Source organism: Berghia stephanieae, chromosome 5 (genome assembly GCF_034508935.2).
Source record: "Berghia stephanieae isolate SIO BIC M18660-M18661 chromosome 5, UCSD_Bste_1.3, whole genome shotgun sequence".
In the NCBI taxonomy this organism is placed as follows: Eukaryota; Metazoa; Mollusca; class Gastropoda; order Nudibranchia; family Aeolidiidae; genus Berghia; species Berghia stephanieae.
The window spans coordinates 11409562-11437239 of NC_088364.1; the positions used below are offsets into that span (position 1 = coordinate 11409562).

Consider the following 27678-nt stretch of genomic DNA (forward strand, 5'->3'; position numbering starts at 1 on the left):
TCAAGATCGTGCTTGTTTGTGAAACGAGATAAAACTTGGATTTACTTTTATGAATATTTATAATACTTAAGTATTATCCCACTTCGTCAGTATGTCAACTGGTGATTTAAAGAACAACATAAAGAAATTGCAATCTCAAATCAAAAGCATCAAGTTCACCGGAAAATTAGATTTGGAAGGGTAAGTGAGGTGGGAGCCTAATGAATGCCTCATCATGAATGACTAAGACTAATGACAATGATTGTTGATTCATGTACCTGACGAGAGGGCAGTACTTCCATGGTTTCATAGCACTTTTATTATATTATATAGCCTTTTAACGATTATGGAATTTAACTTAGTTGCAATGCCCAAGGAATATTACTAATATTTAAGATGCCCAAGGAATATTACTAAGGCTGTCATTATTCCCAGACGCCTGTCTGGGGATAATAAAAATTCGTTATCCCCAGACAGGTGTCTGGGGATAACCAATTTTTGTTATCCCCAGACACCTGTCTGGGGATACTATCCCCAGACGCATGTAGCAAGTGGGCAGAAAGATTTTATGCAAAATGCCAAACTAGGCGTGAAAAATACCAAATATTCTGGAAAAAATACTAGTGGTTGTGTCCCAAAACAGTTAATATATCAAGTGATATTTAACACAAGATGAAAGTAAATAGTGATCAAATGTCAAATCCAGCTCTTTTAAAAAAAATATTTTAAAGCAAATGGATCAATGAAATTTCTTTTGTTACTTTGATCTGAAAACGTCAAACTGGCAATTCGACTTTTTATTTTCAACCAGGAAGAAAGTTGTTAATCATCAAATCTGTTCATAGTCCACCAACCATTTAAATTTTCATTACCTACCTACCTGTTAACTTTATTGACCATCTCTTGTTTCTATAATTTGCTCATTCTGGCCACAATTTTGGGGACGACCGGGAATAATTTTTATGTCGCGGACGAATTCCTAGGCCATGGTGTTGTTCGCCCCAAAGCCCAAAACCCACACTAGGGGAGGGCATCCGGGTCACCAAAAGGTCAACGATGCTTTAGGTTTTGAGAAGTCAGGTCATCGACGACTGAGAAGGTACCGACCTCGACTTAGTTCTCGATGCTTTTCTCGTCTCGAGAATCTCGGTCGTCGATGCTTCTCGTATTGAGTCCCAGGTCCCGAGTCTCGAGACTATACTGCGCGAGCGACGCACGCGTTACTAACAATGTGTACTATCTGCATTGTTCACCCCTCTCTCGTCGGCGATGATTTCAGCGAAGCTCGAGACTTTTTTGCGTCTCGATGCTTTTTTGAGTCTCGAGACTCAAAAAAGTCTCGAGCATCGCTCTAGTCATCGGTGCTTTCATTCAATACCTAGTCATTGGTATTGGGTATTGACGTTATATCATATTTTAAACAGCTAACAAAACACAAACGTCGTAAATAGATCAAAATGGTTATAGGTATCAATGTTTTATTATTATACAAAGTGAATTTATTTAATGTATTTTAAGTTTTAATACAAAAAAGCCATCCAAAGCTCAGTTGAAGTGCTACTTCTCGGAATTCCCGACTTTTCCTTGGTCATCGAGTTCGGGAAGTTTTGAGTGTTGGTGGCCGATGACTTGAGGTATCATCGAGACTTCCGCTCGACACTAACCCACACCTGTTATTTTCCTGTCTGCTTTGCACAAGACAATACAATTTAGTATCACACGTCCACAAAACTAGATCCAACAACATACTTTTATTCGAATCAGAGATAAAAATAACTACCAAAACAAGGAAGCAAAAATGGTGGAAATATGTTTAGCTCATATATGAATTTAAAACATTCCGATAGCGGTGTGGATAGGCAGCTCAGTGGGTTAGGCCACCTTTCATTTTACTCCTTTTAGCTGCACAGATTCGACCCAGTTGCGACCGCCCCCCCCCCCCCCCCCCCCCCCCCCCCCCCGGACACACACTCATTTTTTTTTTTTTTTACTTTTTCTTTCTTTCTTCCCAATTGGTTTTCATTGTTTTCACTTTTGTTCCGAGTTCCGAGCAAGAGTTTTTTTTTAATCAGTTGAATTTTTTATTTCTCCGATAATATTATTTCATTATAATTTAATTTGCTCTAGATCTATTATTGTTTTTTTTTTTTGTTTTGGTCAAATGATAATAATTATAATAATAATAATAATAATAATAATAATAATAATAATAATAATAATAATAATAATAATAATTGTAATATTTGTTATTATTATTACTATTACCATCATAATCATTATTATATTATTATCAATAATAATATTATTTTTATTATTAATACTCTTATTATCATACTATTACTATTATTATTATTATTATTATTATTATTATTATTATTATTATTATTATTATTATTATTATTATTATTATTATTATTATTATTATTGTTAACACTATTCCCTGCTCCGAGGGAAATCTCTCTTTTTCTTTTTTTTTTTTTTATATTTTGACCTAAACCTTAGAGTTTGTTTTTTTTTGCTAAACCTTTATGTAAATGTTCCGTTTCTGAGCATGAATTTCTTAAATTGTTTTTATTTTTTAAAACAATTATTGTTTTTATTTTTTAAAACAATTATTGTTTTTTTTTTTTCTCCTCTATCTGACCATTTGGTCGCTCTCTGAATATTTCTGTTTGTTTGCTTTTTAATTATTTATTCTTTTTAGACACTATTTGAGATCGGAGTGGGGACGAATATATTTGCTAGAAACTAGAAAAAAACAAAAGAGAGAGAGAGAGAGAGAGAGAGAGAGAGAGAGAGAGAGAGAGAGAGAGAGAGAGAGAGAGTTTAATAATATAAAAAGAGGTGGGGGGAGGATGGATGGGACATTTATTCCTTTCAACGTTCTGTAAAAAGAAGACGGAATTTTAAAAAAAAAAAAAATACGTTACCAGGATTCGAACCCACAACGTCGATTATGGTCAAACTTCCAGGCAGACGACTAAACCATTCGGCCATGACACCCACTTCGAAGTCGACGCATATTGTGTATATGTAGTAACAACTGATTTTAATGTTGATAATTTTATGTTTTTATAGATATTTTATTAACTTTCCTTATTTCTATGTGCATCTGGAAACATTCCATGTTCTGGAATGTGGATAATTGTTTAAAAGAGCGGCGTTTCAAATATGCGTCTGGGGATAGTAAAAATTTGTTATCCCCAGACAGGTGTCTGGGGATAACAAATTTTTATTATCCCCAGACAGGTGTCTGGGGATAATCACAGCGTATTACTAATATTTAAGATAGGCTATTCCCGTGGCAATTCGGACCCGAGTCTGAATTGCTTCCCGTGGCAATTCGGACTCGAGTCTAAACTGAATAGAACTCCGCGGCTAACCAGGGTCGAGTCTGATAACTCATGCTCTTCGATCGAATCTGCAATCAATGCGCCGATGATGAATATCATGATATCATAGTGAAACTCTCAAGTGTGACTATTCCGTTTGCAGCTATAGAACCGTATTGTTTCTGAACACACTCACTCTCATGATATCTCTATTCATTAAAAACGTATAGTCCCAACACACACACACTCACTCATCCCCCCCCACACACCCACACCCCCCCCCCCCCCCCCCCCCCCCCCCCAACAATCATTTCCACAACCCAAGAGCCGGCGGCTTTTTCTCTTTGATCTCGTATCACCATATTCTCCCCTGTGTCCAGCGCCTCGGTCGTTTGTGGGTTACCCCCCACCAATCCCATTACCAGTTGATCATTTTCTTTCCGTATTCAACCAGTGTTTATTTTATTTAGGTACCTGGTCCAGTATTATCTAATACTATTAGTATTAGACAGTACTCTGCCCCTACCCCAGTGGCGGGGCTCTATTGCATGGCTTGCTGCCAAGAATCGCCTCTATTTTTATATTTAGAAATAAAACAGCATATTTTTTTAATTAAAAAAGAATTAAGACACTGCCTTTTGTCAAAGCCCGACCTATGCTGCCTTTTAAATAAAACGCCCAATGCCCAAAGTCATCTTGCACTTTTTTCGCGGCCGCCAATGGCAAATTATATAATGTAGAGATATGTCATTCATGTATCTTTTGCAACACGCTCATGGCAAATCAAATAAATCTTCCAATCATTACACAAAGACACTCCTTTTTCTATGCGAGGGCAAATTGATTGTTAACGTTAACAATTGCGACTACAATTGTAATCTCCCAAAGACCACGATTATTTATATCTATGTTTTGTTTTTTAAGGAGCTTGCAACACATTTAGGTCATATCAGCGCCAGTAAAAATGGAGAAATTGGATAGCAAAAAAGTTCTAGAATTACAATTAAAAAGTACTCAAGAAAAAGTAAGACAAAGGGGAATAATAGATCACCGCTTTTGAAGGCAGTCACCTTCGGGAGATCTAAAACGTGACTTGCTCGCTCACTCGCCCTCCTACCGACTGACAACTGACACTGACAACTGAGAACGAGCAGCTTCTCCCCCCACCCTACCACGCTTCACTTTCGCCCCAGATTCCACTTCCGACACTTCCTGTGATTGCGCAGGCGCATTGTGGCAGGAGTCCGAATTGCCACGGGAAGCAATTCAGACTCGGGTCCGAATTGCCACTTCGTTTAAGATAAGTTTCATTTTTATAATCAATAATAATCTTTCCCTCTCTCTTCCCTCTCTCTCCCTCCATCTCTCTCTCCCTCCATCTCTCTCCATCTCTCTCTCTCTCTCTCTCTCTCTCCCCCCCCTCTCTCTCTCTCTCTCTCTCTCTCTCTCTCACACACACACTCTCTTTCTCTCAATAAATCAGTTTCTCTCTGCCCGATGCAAGGTAAGGAAAATGGATATATGCTACTAATACTAAACTAAACAATTAACATTACAAATATTATAGTCAGTGGTGTCAATGTTGCTGCTGTCGTAATGAAATTGGTAGGATTTGATGTCTTTGAACATTGCTTGTAAAGGATCAATAAGTAATATTTGTTGTCTATTCTTGGCTACTAAAGTTGTGGTTTAATCATTTCTTTCTTATGTAATGTGGTGTACATATTCATGTTTTATTATTTTCTAGGATAAGAGATGGTTCACCCACTGCCTTCCTCCCTCTGTACCACTATGTGTTCACTTCCTACAGCAACAGACTGAATAGAGACATCTCTAACTCCAACAATGAATTGTATGGGAAGTCAGATTTGAGGTTCATCGAGGCTGTCTATAAAGTGAGTTGTTTCCACATGTATACGAAGCCGGTAATTGGAATGCTGCTTAATTAGAACTAACTGTCTGTGACGGAATATTTTCAATATAATAACTGCTCGTTGAATAAAATCGGAATGCAATTGTAACGATTTCACACTCAGTAAAATTAACAACTGTCAGTACTGTCGTGTCTCTCTAATCCAGAACCCCACATTCTGGATGACGTCTCCATTATTTTGGACATGTTGCCTGGGGTGGAATTTAATCTTCTCTATTTATAAAGGAGGTTTTCAGAATTAACAAATAGGTCCAACGACTAACAATGGCACTGCATCTTTCACCACCCATTCCTTTTGTAAGGTAATTTGTTATTCTTCACCCATTTTGCCTTCTTTGGGAAGACCAAATGAGTACCTGGCCTTTAACAGCATTGTCTCTAAAAAAAATTGTAATATTGCCTAAAAGGTATCATGTCTCATTCTTTATGTTAAGTTTTGCTGTTGGTCAGGTCCTTTGTAAATCGCTTTGAGCATGTTTAGTGGATATTGCTCTATATCATTTCATCATATTATAAAAGCTCATCTTTTAAAAGCTCATTAACTAGTTAGAAACCTACCAGACCCCTTCATGTGTCAACTGGGCTTCATTCAACATGGATTGGTTTATCTCTTAAAATAATTTCCTTTTGTGACCCATTGCCTCAATAATATCTAAACTCTCAATCGCAAAGGCAATTAAAATTTAGAATAAGGTAATCATGATCAGAAATTTGACATTTGAATTTTATAAAACCGGCTATGTGGTCTTGCGGTATGACATTTGCCTTCAGATCGGGTGGTTCTTGGTTCGAACCCCGCTCTGGGCGACACATAGTTGAATCCTTGAAAAAGGGTCTTTACTCACATTCTCTCACTTTACTCAAGTATAAAATAAATACCTGGCCGTAATCAGCATTCTCTCTGTTGGAAAAAAAAAATTGTAATATTGCCTATCAGGCGTCGTGTCTCGTCCTACATGTTACACGTTGCTGTTGTCCTGGGATGCTTTGAGCATGTTAAGTGGATATTGCACTAAATAAAAACTCAAGTTTTTGGGATTTAAAAAAGAATCTAAATGAAAGCATATCTCATCCATTTCCCTAGATTCTCAGAGATATGTTCAGTTACAAGCCACCTGTGACAAGAGAGCAATTTTTTCAGCTGGGGTTTGCTGAGCGAAAAGTCATAATGGCAGCGGAGATTCTTCGACTGGTTCACTCAAGTTACAATCCCCCATCAAGTGGATCCAGTTACAAACTCGCGTCCAGATTGGAGAAGAAGCAACAAGATATTCATGCAAAGGTTGGACACCCATTTTATTTTCTTGGGCTTTTTTTTAAATTACAAAAATTATGTAGTTCAGAGGTTCCATGACAAGAGTGTCCTCTCATCTACATGACAATTTTCTCATGAAACGATTTTTAAAAAATCAAATTGAGACTCCCGTCCATCTGGATCAAATGTGAAGTATTACCGTTCTTATTGTCTTTGTTGTCGGCTGAAGAAGGGTTTTGAATCTGAAATGTTCTATGTCAAAAGTTTTATATTTATTTTTGTACATGATTGATTAATTTGTATGAGATTTTGTTTGAGGTGTAAAGAAACAAAAATTATAAATAACTCTTCTGAATGCTATTAGTTTTCTTGGGGTTTTATTCGTTTTTGATTTTGAGGTAAAAGGTAAAACCTAAGTTGAAGTTGCGTTGTACATATAGTTATGGAATAGCAGCTGTCCCTCACAGATATCAGAGCCATAGAGATTGAGCTGTTTCGTTTCTGTAATGCACAACGAACGCTGAGTTTTTTCATTGCTTGCTGCTTCTGGTTAAGGCGCTGGTCTGATCCATTGTGACATATTTTTCTCCAGATTAAATTGATGGACATGGAGGTTTGAGAATAAAGAACTAAAACTAAACTTGTATCAGTCATATTAGATTGGTTTGTTTGTGTCATGTTTGCTATCTTAATAATTGTAAATGTGACCCATGGGATCAAAATGGTATTATGTCAAGATGAACCACATGTCAAAAAAGAAAAAGGAATTTAGAGCTAAATTGACCAAAAATGTAACATTAATTAATTAATTAATTTTTTAATATTGTTACTTTGAGAAATGAAATTCATTTTCCTCTATTAATCATTAAAACTTAGCTTAAGTTTCACATTTTTGACTATAAATTAAATGTTTTAGCCTCTGCACTACCCTGACATAAATATTTTTTTGATTTGGTGGGTCGCAATCGTTCTTCATTCTGGCTTCTCCTTCTATGGTCAGGGTAGATTTTTTTGGGGTGGGGGGGGGGGGGTGTTCTCTTAATGCATCACATCTGTACCCATTGCCTTGCCATATTTTAAACGTTCTGTTTCGAATTACATCTATTGATGCTGGGCGTTTAGGCAAAATACTCATAACATCTGCCAGCAGGATATAGCGTATCAACACACAACCCTATGTGTAACCTTGAACGTTTATTGTCTAATTGATAGAATTTAGTGATAACTGCTCATAAAAATGGATGGCTGAGCTGAGTGACGTCAGTTTTATTCCTTTATTTTCTCAAACAGGTCCAAAGCAGCTTGCAAGCGGATCCTAAAGGTTGGTTGGAAAGAAATCATCATGGGTTTTGTTTTCTTTTATTATCTCATCCTTTATATGAATTTCCTGAGTTGTGAAAGGTTGAAAAAAAGGGTTTTTAATGGTTCACCCATAATGATGTGTTTAACTGTACTTGCAATATTGTGTGGCTATGTGGTCTAATCATTATCACACTCGCCTTCTCATCGGAAGGTTCTGGTTTCGAGTCCTATTATGAGCATAGTTGAGTCCATGGAAAAGGCTCGTTACTCACATTCTCTCACCAGACTCAGGTGTTAAATGAATAATTCATTGTTAACAGAATTGTCTCTGTCCGAAAAAAAATATTATAATTTTGCTTTACAAGCAAATGTGGTTTTTGATTCACCCCATCTCTTCTGAATATTTAAAATTCTCCTTAATTAATAAGTTTACCTAATAATGTTAATTGAGCTTTTGAGCTTTTTTTTTAATATAGTGCAATATCAACTAAATAATAATAGTAATTAATAATAATAATAATAATAATATAATAATAATAATAATAATAATAATAATAATAATAATAATAATAATAATAATAATAATAATAATAATAATAATAATAATAATAATAATAATAATAATAATATAATAATAATAATAATAATAATAATAATAATAATAATTAATAATAATAATAATAATAATAATAATAATAATAATAATAATAATAATAATGATAATAATCTTTATTGTCCAAACATATGGTATGAACATCAACACATTTACAAATACAGACACATACATACACAAACTTACACGCTAGCACATTGTTTCTACACATGTATAAAAAAGAAATGAGCGTACATACATACATACATAAATACATACATACATACATACATACATACATACATACATACATACATACATACATACATACATACATACATACATACATACATACATACATACATACACACAAACAGAAAGACAGACAGAACGATACGATTTATTTGCTAGGACAGCATATAACCATATTATAAATATGATGTCTTATATTAAGAGGAAGATGGCAATGATGATGATGATGACTACGATAATGATGATGATGATGCTCAAAGCGCTTTATAAAGGGTCTTTGGCCAACTTAACATGTAGGATAGGACATGACGCTTGTTAGGCGATATGACATTTCTGGCCAGGTACTCATTCCACACCTGAGTATGGTGAGAGAATGTGAGTAAAGAGCCTTTTCCAAGGACTCAACTATGCGCCTTCCAATCTGAAAGCGAGTGTCATACCACAAGACCATATTGCTGCACAGTTAACATTTTACTTCTATCTATGGTCCATCTTACAGTGTATGAAGCGTTGGGGTTTTCGACGTTGTGAGGACATCTGTTGGATTAAGACCAATATCAAACACCCTGGCCACAACAAAAATTTGGAACCTGATGCCATCTTCCAAAGAACCAAAGTAAGTCTCACTTTTATTTTCTGTTAAAAAATAATAATAATAAAAATACAGGGATGCCAAATGTCTGGGTTTTCCAGTTTGTTTTTTTCCCCGGATTTTCACATCTCAGTTCACACCTCAGCAGCTTTTCCTATCTACAAGAAGAATGCTACTGAAGGTCCTTCTCAAGACAGAAATAAGTATAATTGAAATCATACCTACCAAGTACACCGATAAAATCGGATTTACCCCATTTTTTTTCTTTATTTTACCTCACCCTGCCGGATTTTGGGAAACTCCGATTTTTTAAATTAATTAATTGAAAAAAAAAAAACTTTTCTCAATTTTTTTATTTTTTTTAAATATCAGTATTGTTTTCTCCCTGACTAAAGGAAAGGATTGTCATTTACAATTACACATAATTATTCAGACCTCACCTTGGCACATTCATACCTCATACCATTCGTCAACCAGTTCATCTCAACAATTGTTGTTTGTGGGTTATTATATTTATAGATGCTTGCGCCGCTATGGCCTAGGGTAAGCTTGTTTTGTTTTTTTCCTCTTAACATTGCTTACCCCTATTTTTTTCCCTAGACTCCTTTTTTTTTTTTTTTAAGAAGCATCCTATTTTTTTTCACTATGGGTTGGCAGGTATGTTGAATTTTATGCTACAAAGGCCCCATACATTTGTAAAGGAAAGGAGAGAGGTGTTTTGGTTTTTTTTTGTTTATTTACAACAGTCATTTTAGGTGAGATTGAGATGTGAAGCTTCCACTCATTTTCAGTTGTTTTTTGTTTTTTTCTGTAAAAAATCATTTATTATCCCTGTAAATAAAAACAGAAAAGACCAAAAAAATGAATAAACACATTTTTATAGCACATTCCCGTGTAAATATTAAAGAATGAATTTATGTAGCGCCTAAGCATCCACGTTAATCATGCTGTGTGACGCTTTAGTTATCATGTTATCATGTAGTTATCATGCTCAATTTTATTCACAAGGTTTTGTTCTATACAAATCCTGGTAAGTCGTATTCAAGTAGAAAAATTATCTATTGGACACCTGAGAATCACCTCAGAAAATTAAAAGTTTCAAAACACTCGGGGTATTGCTCTTATGAGACAAACAAGGCAAGTACTTTTCCTCTCTAAGTCACTAACTAAATGATAATAATAATAATTATAATAATATTGATAATAATAATAATAATGCGTCATTTCTCTATCGCCCCTTTCCACCAAAAGTGCTTGGAAGCGCTTTTATACAAAGACATATATCTTATTCTGTATTTGGCAAATCCTATTTGTTGTTCCACTAAGGCTCCAGATCCACCAAACCAATCACCACCAAATCTTGCATGGCGTTTACAATTGACCTATAGATGGTTTTTGTATGCCTATGACTTTGATTAAACAACACTTTGTAAAATGACCACCTGGTCGTTAAGAGCCAGTTTTCTGTTGGAAAAAGAATTGCCTAAAAGGCATCATGTCTCGTTCTACATGTTAAGTGTTGCTGTTGGCTAGGGTCCCCTTGTAAAGTGCTTTGAACATGTTCAGTGGCATTATAAATGCTCAAGTTTTTTTTTGTTTTTTTAAAACTTTGCCTTGGCTCAGTCTTATAAGAAGCATTGCTGGCTCAGCGGTGCGGTCTTTGCTTCGTACCCGAAAGGTACCGAGTTCAATCACTGTGTGGCCTTGGAATAGACCCTAGAGACAAATTTCCCCCATGGGATGAATAAAGGGAATTTTATTTTTTTTTAAATTTATTGATATATTTCTCTCTCTCAGGAACACTGTATAATGGGCATTAAAGGCACTGTGAAACGCAACGCAGATGGAGATTTCATTCACGCCAATGTTGACATCGACCTCATTATCGACGAGCAACCTGAATACGGCAGCAAAGAAAAACCTGTGAGTAAATACGGCCTTTAATTTTACCTTGAATTTCTCTGTGCCAAGAGATGTGGACATTCTTTTTGTTGTGGATGTGTTGTTGTAGAGGTACTGTCCAGGGTTTATAACACGACTTAAAAATTTAATCTGAGGGCCTGAATGGTGGACTATATACCTTGACAATATACATTTTGCACACAGTTTGTTTTTTTTAAATCGGAAATGAACTGTGAATGAGTTGCTCCCCCTGGATTCAGGAGTCCTTCAGAGCCATTAGCCCCATGGAGCCGGAGTTTATCCTGCTTTCTATAGCGTCAAATGGACGATAATGACTGCTTGCCACCCTTTGGATAGGACACTTAGTCTATCACAAAGTACTTTCTGCTAGATGTAATGGACCCAGCTACCCAATCACTGCTTGGTGGACAGAAAGGTCGGAAAAAAAATCTCGATTTCACCAGGGATCTATCCTTTTGCGAGTGAATCAAGAGCCAACTGAGTTATCAGTGCCTCTGGTACCTCCAGTATAAAGTAGCTTTTTCTTAGTCTGTAAATTGTATTGATGCTTAACATGCAGCATGTCTCATCTTATGCGTTTAATGTGCTGTGTTCAATTATCAGAGATGAAAAAGTCTTCAAAGCATTTGTGAGGCTGGCTGAGAAAACCCGGGAATATGCGGAAAGCTTCGATACGAGATATGAGCCAGCCACACATTTGTAGTTTTCTGTTCTTATGTTATGACACCTGACCTCTAGCCTGAAGGTTCTTGGTTCAAGCCCCACTGAGTCCCTGGAGAAGGCTGTTTATTCACATTCTCTCACTATATATCCATTTTAAAAGGAGTACTTGGCTGGACAAAGTGTTGTCTGTGTTGCAAAAAGATGTAAGTGCACCTTACAGGTATCCAGTCTCGTCCTACATGATAAGTGTTGCTGTTGGCTTGAGATCCATTTGTAAAGTGCTTTGAACGTATTTAGTATTTTTTGGATTTTGTTTGTTTGTTGATAATTTACATTGTAAATATGTATATATATACTATATATAACAACAAATTGTTTTTTCTTTTTGTTGCAGTTTCCGAGGAAGGGATTTGGACCCGAAGTACTTGTGATTGGTTATTTTGTTAATTTTTTAAGCTGGTATATTCATTTTTGTTCAATACTTTGTACATTCCACAGCTTATTGTAGCTTAGTATCATTTTTTAAATCAAGCACAGATTCAACAGACCTGTTCAGACAAGGAAGGTAATTCTCTGAACATGCAATATGTTCACTTAATCAAACTGAGATGCACATTGTCTGATTTATAAACATTCAAACTTTTTCTTGTTGTTTATCTCACCAGGTGGAGATATTTCACATCATTGAGCATTTCTGCCTTCGACGTCGACGTCTCCACCTTTTTGCCCGTGACAGTACCATCAGGCCTGGCTGGCTCTCGGTGGGCCCAGGCCTGACCAGCTCCAACTTTGACCATCAGCGCTACACAAGCTTCTCCAGCAGCCCTGAGGCTTATCTGACGGGATGCACCGAGGATATTGAACGACTGCGACCTAAATCTCCTCCGCCCAAAATGGGTATGGGATCTTCCACTGGTGGGGAAAGGGGTGGTGGAAGGGGTGGCAGAGGGGGTAGAGGTGGAGGGGTTGGTGGTAGTGGTGTGGGTGTAGGGGGTGGAGGACCAGGGGTTATGGCTAGCTCGGGGGGACCAAGGGGTGGTGGTGTTGGGGGGATTGGTGGTAGGGGTGGAGGTATGGGGGGTGGGGGGTATAATAAGAGGGGGTGGGAGAGGAGGAGGAATAGGTGGAGGGGGTCCTATCATGAGAGGGGGTGGTGGTATTGGAGGTGAGGGAGGATTTAGGGGTGGTCGAGGGGGTAGGGGAGGGATGAGGCATTCCGAAGACTACAGAGATAACGGAATGAGATGATTTTTAGATTGGGAGTTTTGTGAATGGTTTGGTCATTGTTAGGGTTGTTTTATTGCTCAATGTATTGTATTATATTATTGTTGTGTTGAAATCTGTGTTGTGAAGCTGTGCTATTAGGGAGAGTGAGAGAGAGAGAGATAAAGATTTAAGAGAGAGTAGAGAGTAATGAACAAAAATGAACGTAACAGTTTCCAAAAAGAACTAAATACCAAATACAACAAATTTCGGGCTCAAAACCCTTCTTCAGTCGATAGTAAAAACAATGTTATTGCTTTTTTTTTTTTCTATTGGCTAAAGAGCCGGAAAGATTCCTTGTTTGGCATTTTGTTCTTTTTTTCAAGCTAATTTATTCTTTTTCTTCCATTAATCCCATCTCATGGTGCAGTATGTGAGTCATCAATCTTGACATTGCAAGGAGGGCTTTTATGGGTAATGTGCTGGTAGTACTAATATTGATGGAATCCTATGAGTGTAGACTGAAAGTGTTGGGAGGGGGGGGGGGGCAAGGATGTCCATTTCATGCTCTAGATACTGGGATAACTACGGCTCCATAGGTCATTTTCATAAAATTTCCACAAAAATCCCCAAAACTAAAGTTATTTTGAAAAACTTAGGAAAAAATTTGGGTGGATGGAAACAGTCAAATGTATAGTTAGAGTTTTGGGAGATGGATATTTTTTTCCTTGTAAATCACCTCTCTGATATGTATTGGGTTTTTTTTTCTTATTCTGACTATATTTTTTTTAAACATTTGAGTATATTCCTCTTAGTGGGATCTTGTGCTGGTGTCTGGTTGAGACAGAGTGATCTCAAATTAAGTACACTGATAGTGTGCTATTGGAATCTACATCTGTTCCCTATTTGAACCATTTCCCCTTGTATTACTTTTTCCTCAAGTCCTTTTAATTGTACATCTATAATGTTTTTACTATCCAATTTTCTTCCTTTTTAATTTTATTTAATTTAATTGAGATTTTAAATAGCGCAATATCCACTAAACATGCTCAAAACGCTTTACAACAGCAACATTTAGGACAAGACATGACACCTGCTGTTAGGCAATATTACAATTTTTTCGGACAGAGACAATGCTGTTAACAGCCAGGTACTCATTTTACACCAGGTACCGTGAGAGAATGTGAGTAAAGAGCCTTTTCCAAGGACTCAACTATGCGCCGAGTGAGGCTCGAACCAGGCCCTTCCGATCCGAAAGAGAGTGTCATATTAGTAGACCTTATAGCCGCACGATTGTGTTGCAAGCGCCATCAAACTCTTAAAAAGCAAAAAGCAAAACGAACCAGTTCCCTTTGTCTTTAGACCTGTAAATTCTCAGTCAATTAACTGAAATCAGTCAATTTGTCAAATTCAAATATTTAAAAAAGGAAAGAAAGAAATTAAAAAAGAAAGAATTCACAAATCGTAGTCGAATGACCGTAAAATAATTAGGAGTGTTCCACAGCGCTACGCATAGCTCATGGGGACCGTTTATATTAACGATGTATATATTGCCAAGACAAAGCGACGCTTTTTATAAAAGGCGTGTCTGAACACTTCCCTGGGTATTTTCACACATCCTTCGTTAAATTATTTTTTCACTTTCCAAACCGTCGTGATCCCAACTGTAGCCAATTTTAACTGAGCCACCGAGCGATAAATTTCACTGTTTCATCTAAGCCAAAATTGACCACATTTACCTGGGGAGTCTCAAAAGTATGATAAAGTAAATTGCGAATGCCGCAAAACCGTTATGTAGACATCTTCAAATCGAAAGTTAGGATAGATTGCTACAAGCACATTTCGATTGCCTCACAATGTAAACAAACTCGTTGACCGTTTCTTCACTGATTGAGTACCTGATCATAAGGAACAATGGTAAGTAGTCTAATTAATTCCCGTGCAAATCAGGAGGTTTTCTGGCATTGTTTTGCTCAAGCCCAAGCGAGCTTGCTGTTTTGTGGCGATTTACCTTCATTTTGATTCTTTGAATTTTTCCGCTACGCCTGCCAAAGTTTCTTCTTGATAATTCACTCCTACTTAATAATTCAGTGTATTGGCCTGAAGTCATATTTATTTAAGTTTTTTTTTTCTCTGTCATTTACTTATTGAAAATCAAGTTTGCTCATTGCTACATTATTCTAATGTTCTCACAATGGCTGAGCTGTTCGTGGATCGCAATTCAGACTTGTCGAGTATCGATAAAGATGTGAGTCCCGTGAGGAATAAATTCAATTGGTCATGGCTAGAAGTTAAAGATGATAATGGTGATTATTTTTCTATGTCAAAAAAATTCCAGAGGCAGGAATATGACTTTGATGAAGTCATCTTTACCTATATGAATGACATGCTTATTTAGCATTCCTTCTACATCAAATTATGGCAATCATACTTCCAGTAAGAAAAACACCCACTATTTTGATATATTGTATTTATCACTCTCCTCTAAAAAAATTCCAGAGGCAGGAATATGACTTTGATGAAGTCATCTTTACCTATATGAATGACATGCTTATTTAGCATTCCTTCTACATCAAATTATGGCAGTCATACTTCCAGTAAGAAAAACACCCACTATTTTGATATATTGTATTTATCACTCTCCTCTCCAATGATGCCCTTATTTTTAAAAAAATAATTGAATCTTCAGTTTGTCGAAGAGTTTCAGTCAATTTTTATAGAGCTCATTTACAGGTCTATGTCTTACTTTTTTTGGGTGCTTTTTATTAAACTATCCCATCTTCTTCCTTTTTTTTTTTTGACTAAACAGTTTTGCCTAAAAAACATTTTATATTTAAGGCTTTATAAGTTTATATCACTCGTATTGAAAAGTGAATTTTGTTTTTGTTTTATCTCATTGTTCTACTTTGTATATTTCTCATGATTGAAATATCTGATCAATAAATGAATTGTTTCATTGTCACTTTACTCGGCCATGCTATTGTTGTCTGACCACTTCCCATTGTAGTGAAAATGTGCTTTTAAAGTTAAAAATGAAGAACAATTTTTATTTTTTTAACTGTTATGTTGACTGCGGCTTAAGTGGTTGGAATTGTAAAAGTGATATCTAATAACTTTTTTGTAAAAAATAATTTATTTTATTTTATGATCAATAAATAAATTGTTTCATTGTCATTCGATTATGCTATTGTTGTCTGACCACTTCCCATTGTAGTGAAAAGGTGCTTTTAAAGTTAAAAATAAAGAACAATTTAAAAAAAAAATTTTAATGTTGTGTTGACCGTGGCTTAACTGGTTGGAATTGTAACAGTAACAGTGATAATAAATTGTCCGTAATATATAATGTCTTTTTTTTTATGCATTAAAAAGAATTCCTTTCAGTTATCCGATCATGTGAACTGTGGAATTACCATCATTCCTCTTATACGAGATTGTAAGCTGTATGACATTTGAAAAAAAAATTAAGTAAGAAAAAGAAAATAACAAAAAAACATACCCCCAAAACAATAGCAACAGTAACAAAACAAAAACAAACAAAAAAAAAACAAGCAAAAAGAAAAATAAATAAATAAAACCCAACAAAAGAAAAGAAAACCAGAAAGCCGAAATTATGGGTTTTGAACCCAAAACGTGCCGTGTTTGGAATTCTGTTCTTTTTTGAAGCTCTTATATTCATTTTTGTTTATTACTTTTAAAATCCTAACATGACATACCATCAATCCACTTGTAATAAAGATTGTCTAAAATAAAAAATGACAAAATATCTGTCTAGATGTAATAATTATAAATATCATTTTTTTCTTTTGGAATATTACAAAATATTGTGTCACTATATATATCATTACGGATATATGTTATTTGTTTGTCTGACGCGATTGTTAAAACAAACCCCCCAAAAAACAGCAATTTCTGATAATGGTAATAATTGTTATAAAAATAGTCAATTAACTACGGCTTATTATTCATATACTAAACTAGATGAGTAAAGCACAGTTGTACACTCTTCTTCGCTACCATTAAAATACATTTGCCATAGACTCACACAAACTATTGCTTGACTAAAATTGAGACTGGGTTGCCTGTATATCTTAAAAACGGTAGCTGCTTAAATAAATAAATTGAAAAAAATATTAAATTGATAGGTAAAAAAAAAAAAAATAAACATTAATAAATTAATTCAGACGGATTGTGGTACTGGGTCTGTATGGTCCAGGGGAAATTATTTTACATTAGACTAGAGCCGTGTCTAAAGGATAGTAAACAATTGCTGTTAGTGCTATTTAAATTTAACTCTATAAAAGATCGTGATAAAAAAACTCCTCCATGGGCATTAAAATAACTCCTCATGTTAGGTCAACTTTTTTTTGTTTTTGACCCCTTTGTCCAGCCAATAATTGATAGGCTAAGTACACATGGTCAATAAATAATGTCGTATCCAAAAGGTAGTGAGCGATTTTCCGTCATTTAAATGTTACAGTAACCCTGATAAAATCATGCTCCGCAGGTATTATGGCTCAAAAAAATCAACCGAAAAAAACAAAGAAAAGAAGAAAAAAAACAAAAACGAATACCCAAAAATAAAAATAAAATAAAAACAAAAACAACAAACAAAAACTAACAAAACTAACAAACCAAAAATAAACCCCCAATTCCACAGGTACCACATAAAAACAAGGTTACCTTATATTTTTTGTCCCTTAGTCTCACTTGCTCTCGTACAAAATATTTAAGACGTGGAATCCATGAAAATGAGGAATATCAGGGGTGCAACTCTTCATAACACTTTTGACCATTTTAACATGAAGAATTTCCTGGCTTACCTCTCTTGTTTTTATTATCACTCTGATAGGTTACGTGCCCCTTTTTTTCCCACTTTGAAAAGAGTTATTTCCCTGGAATATTACATTTTGTCCCATTGGCCTTTCCCCACATATTGCGGAAGAGTCAATTTGACCAAATGAAACATTCAAGGGACATAACTCTTTTCTTAATGGAAAAAAGGGGAGTGTAACCTATCAGTATAATTAATTAAAACAAGAGAGATAAGCCAGTAAATTCATACAATTGCATTTTTAAATAATTATGGACGAGTTGCGTCCCTTAAGTTCAATAGCAATGCGCTCTCTCTCTCTCTCTCTCTCTCTCTCTCTATATATATATATATATATATATATATATATATATATATATATATATATATATATATATATATATATATATATATATATATATATATATATATATATGATATTATTCCTGGAGTTATTATTTACGGGCTTACCTCTTTGAAACGACTTATTTTTTCCGGAACATTGCCGTGTCAGTTCTTCTGTAGATCAATAATTGATTCTTCACATCATTTTGAGAAACAACACTGTTGCCAGAATTATTTTTCAGAGAGAGAGAGAGAGAGAGAACTCTCAATTTAATCCCCCCCCCCCCCCTCTTGACCCACTTCTCTCTCTCTCTCTCTCTCTCTCTCTCTCTCTCTCTCTCTCTCTCTCTCTCTCTCTCTCTCTCTCTCTCTCTCTTCTTTTTTTTTGGAATATAAGTTAGTAGTATGCTTTGAAGTAGACAGCAGAAGTTAGTGTGCTTTGAAGTAAACAGCAAAGACAACAATAAGATAGTTGTGACTGGATTATATGTTTTTATTTTTTAAAAGATATACTGTAATGCTGTACACGTAACAATCTAGTGTAAACAGTAATAAATAAATTCCCTTTATTCATCTCCAAGGGGAAATTTGTCTCTAGGGTCTATTCCAAGGGAAGACTGGAATAACCCAGGCGTTAGCCGCAGTGCAGTGCTTCAAAGTAGGCTAGGGCGAGGTGACTTGCTCAAGGCCACACAATGAGGCGGGTAGTCGAAGTCGGTACATTTCGGGTACGAAGCAAAGACCATACCTCTGAGCCATGTTGCCCCATTATAATTATATAATATAATATATAACATGACAGCTTTTAATGTCTGTTTGATTGAAGGAGCTTGACAGTCACATCCCTCAAGACACTTTTAGGTCATTTAATTTTAAGACCAGTAAAGAGGAAGATAATAGGATAGCTATATCATTTTGTTTGTTTTTAGGTGTTTAATGGCGCTTTCGACACTATTTAGGTCATTTGAGCGCCCGAATATATATATATATATATAATTTTGTGGCAGTGAGTGGATTACAAACTGTCTTCCAAAAGAAACAATAACAAACAACTTGAGCTTTTATATAGCACAATATCCACTAAACGTACTCAAAGCGCTTTACAAGGGGTCCTGACTAACAGCAACACGTAAAGTAGAACGGAACATGACCCCTGTCAAGCTATATTGCAATTTTTTTCCGACAGAGATAAAGCTGTTAACGCCCAGGTACTCATTTTACACCTTGAGTACGATGAGAGAATGTGAGTAAAGAAGAGCCTTTTCCTAATACTCAACTATGCGTTGAGTGAGGCTTGAACCCAGGACCTTCCAATTCCATTCAGAAAGCAAGTGTCATACCAACTAAGCAGCATAGCTGCACAATAAAACAACAAAATATAATTCATTTAACAGCATTTCAATATTTACAATAGAATCACATCTTCTGAATGCACTTAGTTACACCATTGTCTGCCTAGATCGGCAGTCCCCCAAAATCATAAGTTCATTACATTGGACTGTATCTACTGGTTTAGTCGTAACGATTTCCCATTATTCGTATACTTACGACATATGTCATAATATCTCTATTACTTGAGTGCATTTTTGGTGATTTTTTTAGTTTGATTCGTTATTTCTAATCCTGAGGCCAGAGGCTTTAGTTTGAGCTTGTGGTCTTTGGTCAAAAGACACGTAGGGTGGCTTTTGTTTAAAGTCGTACTGTGTGTTTTTTTTTTGGAGAGAAATTTCTGTACCAGGGTACGGAAAGAGAGGAGGCTGTTTCTGTAGACAGTTGGGTAGTGTTGTGCGTTTTAACATCCACTTGCAGAGTCATGCACACGTCAAGCACAACCCCTCTCTCTCACTCTGCAATACTTCAAAGAATACTCATGTTTATGAAAAAAAAAAAGAGAGAGAATAAGAAAAAGTTGAGCTTTCATACAGTGCAATATCCACTAAATGTGCTCAAGGCGCTTTACAAAGGGTCCCTGTTCAACAGCAGCACGCCTCATAAAGAACGAGACATGACGCCTGTTAGGCAATAATACAATTTTTTTCCCAACAGAGTATTGTGAGAGAATGTGAGTAAAGAGTCTTTTCCAAGGACATAACTATGCGCAGAGTGAGGCTCGAACCCAGGACCTTCTGATCCAAAAGAAAGTGTCATACCACTAGACCACATAGGCGCACAAGTTGGGACCATGTTAATTGAGAGATATCTGAAGTAAAATTATTCTGGCCAAATCATGTCAATAAAAATAAATTAATTAAGTAATGTAAATATATAAATAAAAGATCAAATTCCCTTTAGTTCTTAAGGGTATTATGGCGCTTGCAACACATTTAAGACATTTCAATGAAAGTAAAATGGAAGAAAATGGGATTGTTGAAATAAAACAAAAATTCTAGATGAGCAATTAAAAGCATCCAAGAATAAGTAAGACAAAGGGGACTGGTTCAAATAGGGAAGAGATGTAGATTCCAAGAGCATGCTGTCCTTGTACTCTGTTTGAAATTATCTAAGTCTGTTTGAGGTTTGTTTTTAAGGGTTTTACGGCGCTTGCAACAAATTAAGGTCATATCAGCGCCAGTAAAAAGGAAGAAAATGGGATAGTAAAAAGTTCTAGAATTATAATTAAAGCACAAAAGAAAAGGTGAGACAAAGGGGAATTGGTTCAAATAGGGAACAGATGTAGATTCCAAGAGCACACTATCAGTGTACTGAGTTTGAGATCACCTAAAAGTCTCATCCAGAGACAAGCACAGGTCCCTACTAAGAGGAATACACTCAAATGTTCACAAATCATATATAATACATAAACAAAACATAATACAGTGCATAACAGAGAGATGATTTACAATGAAAAAAATATCATCTCCCAAAACTAACTATACATTTGACTGTTTCCCTCCCATCCAGGGTATCCGGCCAGGGCCAGGACAAAACCAAGTAATCTCATTCCAAGACAAAGACAGAAAGCATGTTGGAAAACAGACATAGGGGGATAGAAGACACAGAATGTACCTCCCTGCCCACTATGGGAAGTAAGTCATCTAAGTCTCATCCAGAACCAGGCACAAGATCCCATGAAGGGGAATACACTCAAATGTTTTCAAAATATATAAAAACCCAGGTATGAACTGTAGAAGATACTGCAACACAAAGTGAGCTAGAACGAAAGGACTTGCTCCAAACTCACACAAAGTGATGGAAAGTTAAACCAGGTGCCTTCCGGGTAACTAAGCAAAGACCATACAGACAGTGTGTCACGCCCTCCAAAAGGCAACTTGACAGTGTACAGCAGTATTGAAAGGAATAGAAATTTAGACAAAAAATTACATTGTAAAGAAAGGGAGAAAACCTAAAAAAAACACCTAAAAAAACACCACTGTCAAATGTTAGTTTTCAGCGAGAGTTGGCAAGTGAGTGATAAATCACGAATCCAGCATCATTCAAACACATTATTGAAATCCTTGCAACTCTAAAGAGGGATTGGAAATCTGAATAATCCTTCTCCCAACCCAAATGATTGAAGTTGAGTTTTTAAAAAATTTAATTGAGATTTTATATAGTGCAATATCCACTAAATGTGCTTAAAACGCTTTACAAGGGGTTCCTGGTCAACAGCAACATTTAACATGTTGGACGGGACATGACGCCTGTTACTGTTAGGCGATGTTACAATTTTTTTGAAAAAGACAATGCTATTAACGGCCAAGTACTCATTTTACACCTAAGTACAGTGAGAGATTAGCCTTTTCCAAGGACTCAACTATGCGCCGAGCGAGGCTCGAAGCCAGGACTTCCGATCTGAAAGTGTGTCATACCTCTAGACCACATAGCTGCCCATAAGCAACAATAAAAAAAGTAGTAGTGGTCATTCATTGTCATAATCCCATAGAGCATGAGTTAATCCTGATTTCTATTGTGATTATGGACAATACCAAATGCTTATTACCATATAGATAGGATGCTAGTCTATTGTAAAGAACTTTCCACTAGATCTAAGAGACCCAGCTACCCAATCCAACCTGTTGGATGGTAAGGAAAGAAGAGCAGAAATTAAAGATGCTCTACAACAGTCTTTCAGCCAGGCTTTATGTACGGAAATTATCTATTCTGTAACATGAATGATAACAAACTCCAGAATAGTCTATCCAAAATTGCTGACTAATATCTACTGTCTAAGACAAACAAAAGTTAATCCTTCATAATCAAGGCTTGCTTTTCTTACACAAAAGTTTCACACATCACAAACACAACTATTTTTACCAGTTACAGCATCGCTGTATCTGCTCTCTTGGTAAAAACGATTAGGTCTCTGGTTATATTCAGAAAAGTAGTTCTTCTGAGCCATGAGGCCTATTCAGCCAGAGTTTATCCCAGTTTGTACAGTGTGAAAAAGGACAATAGCAATTACTTGTTACCCTTTAGATAGGACGCTAGTCTATCAAAAAGTACTTCCCATCAAATTTAACAGGTGGACAGAGGGTCAGAAAAAAATCTTGATTCACCAGACTTGCGAACCAACCTCAACAATTTGAAAAGATTTATCATATTTTTCCAAATATCTATGGTAGTTTTCTCATATTTTTCCAAATATCTATGGTAATTTCCTCATATTCTTCCAAATATCTATGGTAATTATCTCACATTTTTCCAAATATCTATGGTAATTTTCTCATATTTTACCAAATATCTATGGTAATTTTCTCATATTTTCCCAAATATCTATGGTAATTTTCTCATATTTTTCCAAATATCTATGGTAATTTTCTCATATCCCCTCCCCCCCCCCCCCCCCCCCCCCCCACCAATTTAACATTCACTGAATTTATGGAGACTTGTCAAGCTAGTCGAGAGGAGGAAAATTCTGCAATTTCTGTGACATTTGTCTGTATGGCTACTTAGATTCAAATCTAGGCAGCGACGATATTTAATTATCTTCAAAAAATCCACTTTTATCATTTTTTGCCCCCTTTTCGTTACAAACTTTTGGTGAACATTCACACATTGTCATATTTTGGACCTCAAAGGATATCAAAATATGAGAAATCATACTGGTTGTCAAGCCTGCTTCATCCGGGATTGAACTCAGTCCCTTTCCATGTGAAGCGAGTGCTCTACCAACAGAGCTATCAGGACCCTCATTCAGACAAGCAATGGGAGAAATTATTGGTTTTATCAAGTTCGAACCCCTTCTGTAAAGGCTGAATGCATAACAAAACAGTGGAGCAAGGTGCACCAGGATTCTAAATCCTAATACTAAATACATGATAGAGCTGATTTGTTACATTATCATAATTGCTGGTATGAAATTTACATCTGTGACTTTCTCTAAATCAATGTTAGCTGTTTTGATGGAAGTGCTCTTGCGTTTCTTTCATCATTTGCATGATGCGATTAACTCGACTCAGTGTTGACGTGTCCAGGTCTGCCTTGTTGGGTGTGCTGGACAACCGACGGGACTCCAAATCCTCGGCTTCCTGGCCACATGGAATGTGGATCAGGCTGTTGTCATCATATCTAACAAGGGACGAATCTTTATGGCCACGTATAGGAGAGAAGCCGTTTCCAAAGCTGTTATTGATTTCTGCTGTCTTCGGATCTTTTCTGTTGCTGGTTGTAGTGTGAGTAGTCCAGGCATTAGGGACCCGAGAGTTTGGATTGTTCCTGTGGAGTTCTTGCTGTGGTAATGATATGGTTGAGTCATCTTGGTCATGTGACAGGCTGATTTCAGAATCTGAAGGAGAAGAAAATGTTTTTTTAAATAATTGGGGGAACTATATAAATATATAAAGATCCAACAATATGAAATTGAATGTAAGCTTCGATTTAATATATGAAAACAGATAAAAGTGACTGATGAATTCACCTCAACAACGCCACAACCACATTATCTCAGTCGTCTGTAGTATTTCATTCATCCTGTTTTGTTGATAAAGGGGAAACTCAAAACGTCCATTTGATCTGGGTTTTTTGTATTAAATTGAAGCTTACATTCAATTTCACATTGTTATTTATTTCTTCAAGCTTCGAGCGGTAACATTTACATTGTCCTTCAAGCGATAATTGGGTAGCTGGGTCTATTCTATCAGGAAGTATTTTGCAATAGACTAGTGTCCTATCCAGTGTGTAACCAGAGAAAGGTCAAAGGCCAAAATGTTGTTTGTTTTGTATTGTTGTATTGTCCCCTTTTATATGAGTCACATTCACTCTCTTTTATTTTTCTCTCCATCTTATTGGCTCATTTAGGCACCTTTGTTTTTGTTTTTTGTTTTTTTTTTGTCCTATCCAAAGGGTGGTGAACAGTTATTATTGTCCATTTAAAGCTACAGAAAGTGAGATTAATGCATGACTTTTATAAGACTAACTCACCGTTTGGACCAACCAAAGCCTTCATAAATTTCATATCACCAGTTCCAGCCTCCATACGATAACGGAGGTTTTCACACGGATCATCTTTCGCCACAACATCTTCGATCATGACATCGTCATCGGCATCACAACCATCGTCAACAGCGTTGGTTATCCGAATGTTCCTTTCTTTATCGACATCATTACTGTTACTCCTTCCTCCAGTTATTGTTCTGACACCAACATCAGCAACCGGTGCGAAAGCGTTGACGTAATCTGGGTGCATCTTATTGGGATGGATGACTCTGTCCTCACTGGTGCTGGTGGTGATGGGTATGGAGGATGAAGTGCTGTCTTTTTCATTTGAGTTTTCTGCTCTAGGACTTTTGCTATTGTTGTTGCCGTTCTTGTTCTCAAGCAATATTGTGCAGAATGCTTGTATGTCTTCAACCTGAAAACCAAAGTAAACAAAAAATGGATCGTTGAGTAGATCAAAACAGTAATAAAAAAATTGGACTAAAAGGCATTTTGAACAGGAATATTCAAATGAATAAACCACTCACTGGATTTTAAGTAATGAACAAAAATGAATCAAAACAGTAATTTGTCCGGGTGGTTGAGATGCTAAAAATTGAATTTACAGTAAAAAAATATGAAACTTAGTTTAACTACATGCTTTAATGAAGACAACAGATAAAGTCTCTTAAAGAAACAAAAATTAAATCTCAAATATCCAATCATTTTAATCTTCATATCACTTTTTTTTTTTTTTCCCATGTGTTTATCAACGACATAATACTGTTTTCATACAGGGTCACGATAACTCAGTTGGTAGAGCACTCACTTCACACGTAAAGGGACTGAGATCGATCCTGAGTGCAGTCAAGATTTTTTCTGACCCCCTTGTCTACCCAGCAGTGAATGGGTAGCTGGGTCTGTTAGATCTGGTGAAAAGTACCGTGCGATAGACTAGTGTCCTATCTAAAGGGTAGTAAACAATTTCTATTGTCAGTTTAACACTATAGAAACGGGGATAAACTCCGACTAAATGGGCCTTTTGGCTCTGAAAGACTACTTTTACAATAGGTCATAAAAAAAAAAATTAAATTTAAAAAATAATAAATATGCAAAACAAAGTTCTGAAGAAGTGACTACCTTGTTTTCCAACAAAGTCATTCTGTTTTCAAGAAGGATTACTTTGGACACCAAGGTCTCCATCTGCAACTTGTCTGGCACGGCTGATGACTGGGCTGGCTGTTGTCTGAATCTTGGGCTCTCATTGGATGCGATTTGGGTTTCCACTTTCTGAAAAAAAAAATAATTGAAGACCCCAATAATAGTCAATTTTAAAAGGTTTATTCTCAGGCAATTGCCGATTTAACAACAGAAATTGTTATAGAATTTCACATTAACAAATCAAAATAGGTAAAATAAATTATAAACCAAAGTAAACACAATTTTCTTTTTTTTAAAAGCGCTTTGAGGTTTCAACGAAAGGCACTATAGAAATATGATTATTATTATTATTAATATTATTATTATTATTATTATTATTATTATTATCATTATTACTATTATTATTATTACTATTATTATTATAATTATTACTATTAATTAATTAATTAATTAATTAATTAATTAAAACAGATTAATAAAAGTAATTATGTCACATTTCTATCACTTTCAACTAATCGGTAATAAACTTAAAGCATGGTTGCCGTTGTTCACTCACCAATCATTATAATGAATACGATCTACATCCCTATCCTTAATACTACTTTTTTTTTTATGTGTGTATACGTTCTGTAGCTGAAACAAAAATTGACCTCCAATTTCTCAAAACTAACTTCCTGTGACTTAACTACTTTTAGTGCTTAACTTCACTCTCTTCTTACCGATCATTTTCAGTATTTTCCCAAAAATGGCAGGGTTACCCAGCAGAAAAATTTATTTTTTAAACTCAAATAAGCTCTCTACAAAACAACTTTATGTTCTTATTAATTGAACAAAGATCATTCTTCAAAGTTTGTGATGTACAAAATAAATCTGAATATGAAAAAAATGTATATTGTGACGAGTTTGCTGCAAGTGGTAAGGAGAGGGTTAAGTCAAGTGACTAAAAAAATTGTTCATTGAACAACTTGGGAGGTCCAGCAGCTCAATAGTTAGAGAGCCAAACTCACACAATTGAAAATTTGGATTTTAATCTGCATGCTTGTTTGTTTGTTTGTTTGTTTTTAGAGGTTGAACAGCACTTGAAACACACCTAGGTCATGTAAGCACCGGGAAAAGTAAGACGACAGGATTAGACAAAAAAGAGAAATAGAAATAGACGATAGAGGAAATGTACGAGTATCTTTGTATCTGTATCCAGTGTAAGACAAAAATGATGGCCTCACCTAGATCTTTGGCAAAAATGTAAATATATTTGTAGTATCATTAACAAATCTAATACATTTATGTATAAAACTTAACACATACCTGTCCCCGTCGTTTTTCGCGGCTGCGATTTTATCTGTTACCCGCAACTTTCCGCGATTTTTGCGATTTTCCTGAATATTTTTTTTTTTGGTGCACTTTTCCCTTAACTAACTGGATACTGAGCTTTTTTTGACCGCACAACTCTTGGGGACTGTAAAGCAGAGTGACTTTTACATAAGGGACACTATTAAATTTAAGACAAAAAGTTTAGATTCTTGTATACAATTATAACAAAGAAGAAGGAAAGCTGGAAGTAACAAAAAGTTCGGACATTCCAGAGCTGGCAAGATGTGCTAGATAGTACATCTATGCCTGCCTGAACTCCGCAGATGCAGAGAGGAGTTTTTCTATTTATAATCTTGTTTTTTTCTGAGAGGAGAAGAAGCCTCAATGAAGAAAACTTGAAGGCGTTAGTATTTTTATACTATAACAACTTCATTGCATATGGCACTCTAATATAAGTGGCATACTCCTTGCTTACATGTAGCTAGGTTGCACCACACGGTTGGCCCAAACTGATTTTATTGATCTTGGCTGGACTTCATTCCTCATAGTGATGTTCATGAGTTTCAATAAGTACAGTGTCCTTTTATTTTATGTTTATGATTTTATTTTGTTATGATATTATAATTATGTATGTATTTAGTTTAAGTTTTTTGATGGATAATATATTTTTT

General features: G+C 35.7%; 3 protein-coding genes across 9 annotated transcripts in view; 1 reads left to right on the plus strand and 2 right to left on the minus strand.

The window, feature by feature from the left end:
• LOC144972404 (N(6)-adenosine-methyltransferase non-catalytic subunit METTL14-like) lies at positions 1–26919 on the plus strand. 3 transcript variants are annotated; one of them, XR_013645360.1, is made up of 6 exons: positions 1–180; positions 5059–5206; positions 6329–6526; positions 7790–7820; positions 9145–9261; positions 11035–11160. XR_013645360.1 is itself a non-coding variant. In XM_078913555.1 (6 exons), the coding sequence occupies exons 2-6, from the start codon at positions 6519–6521 to the stop codon at positions 12990–12992; spliced, it is 786 nt and encodes a 261-aa protein (XP_078769681.1). In that variant the 5' UTR covers positions 4530–5206; positions 6329–6518; the 3' UTR covers positions 12993–16289. The 3 variants fall into 3 exon arrangements, 2 of the variants coding, with proteins under 2 accessions (XP_078769681.1, XP_078769682.1); XM_078913555.1 differs by lacking the exon at positions 1–180 and adding an exon at positions 12489–16289 and having other exon boundaries at positions 4530–5206; XM_078913556.1 differs by lacking the exons at positions 1–180; positions 5059–5206 and adding exons at positions 12489–12720; positions 26764–26919 and having other exon boundaries at positions 6388–6526.
• The window catches only part of LOC144972400 (FAD-dependent oxidoreductase domain-containing protein 2-like), a 131035-nt gene that overhangs the window by 59993 nt on the left and 43364 nt on the right, over positions 1–27678 (minus strand). The gene's annotated exons all lie outside the window — the stretch shown is intronic.
• The window catches only part of LOC144972402 (uncharacterized), a 14986-nt gene continuing 10292 nt past the window's right edge, over positions 22985–27678 (minus strand). For both annotated transcript variants that reach the window (XM_078913551.1, XM_078913552.1), the window contains exons 7-9: positions 25676–25825; positions 24542–24971; positions 22985–23906 (exon numbers count right to left, since the gene is read on the minus strand). In XM_078913551.1, coding sequence (XP_078769677.1) covers positions 23512–23906; positions 24542–24971; positions 25676–25825 — 975 coding nt within the window. In that variant the 3' untranslated portion in view covers positions 22985–23511. The remainder of the gene's footprint in view (positions 23907–24541; positions 24972–25675; positions 25826–27678) is intronic.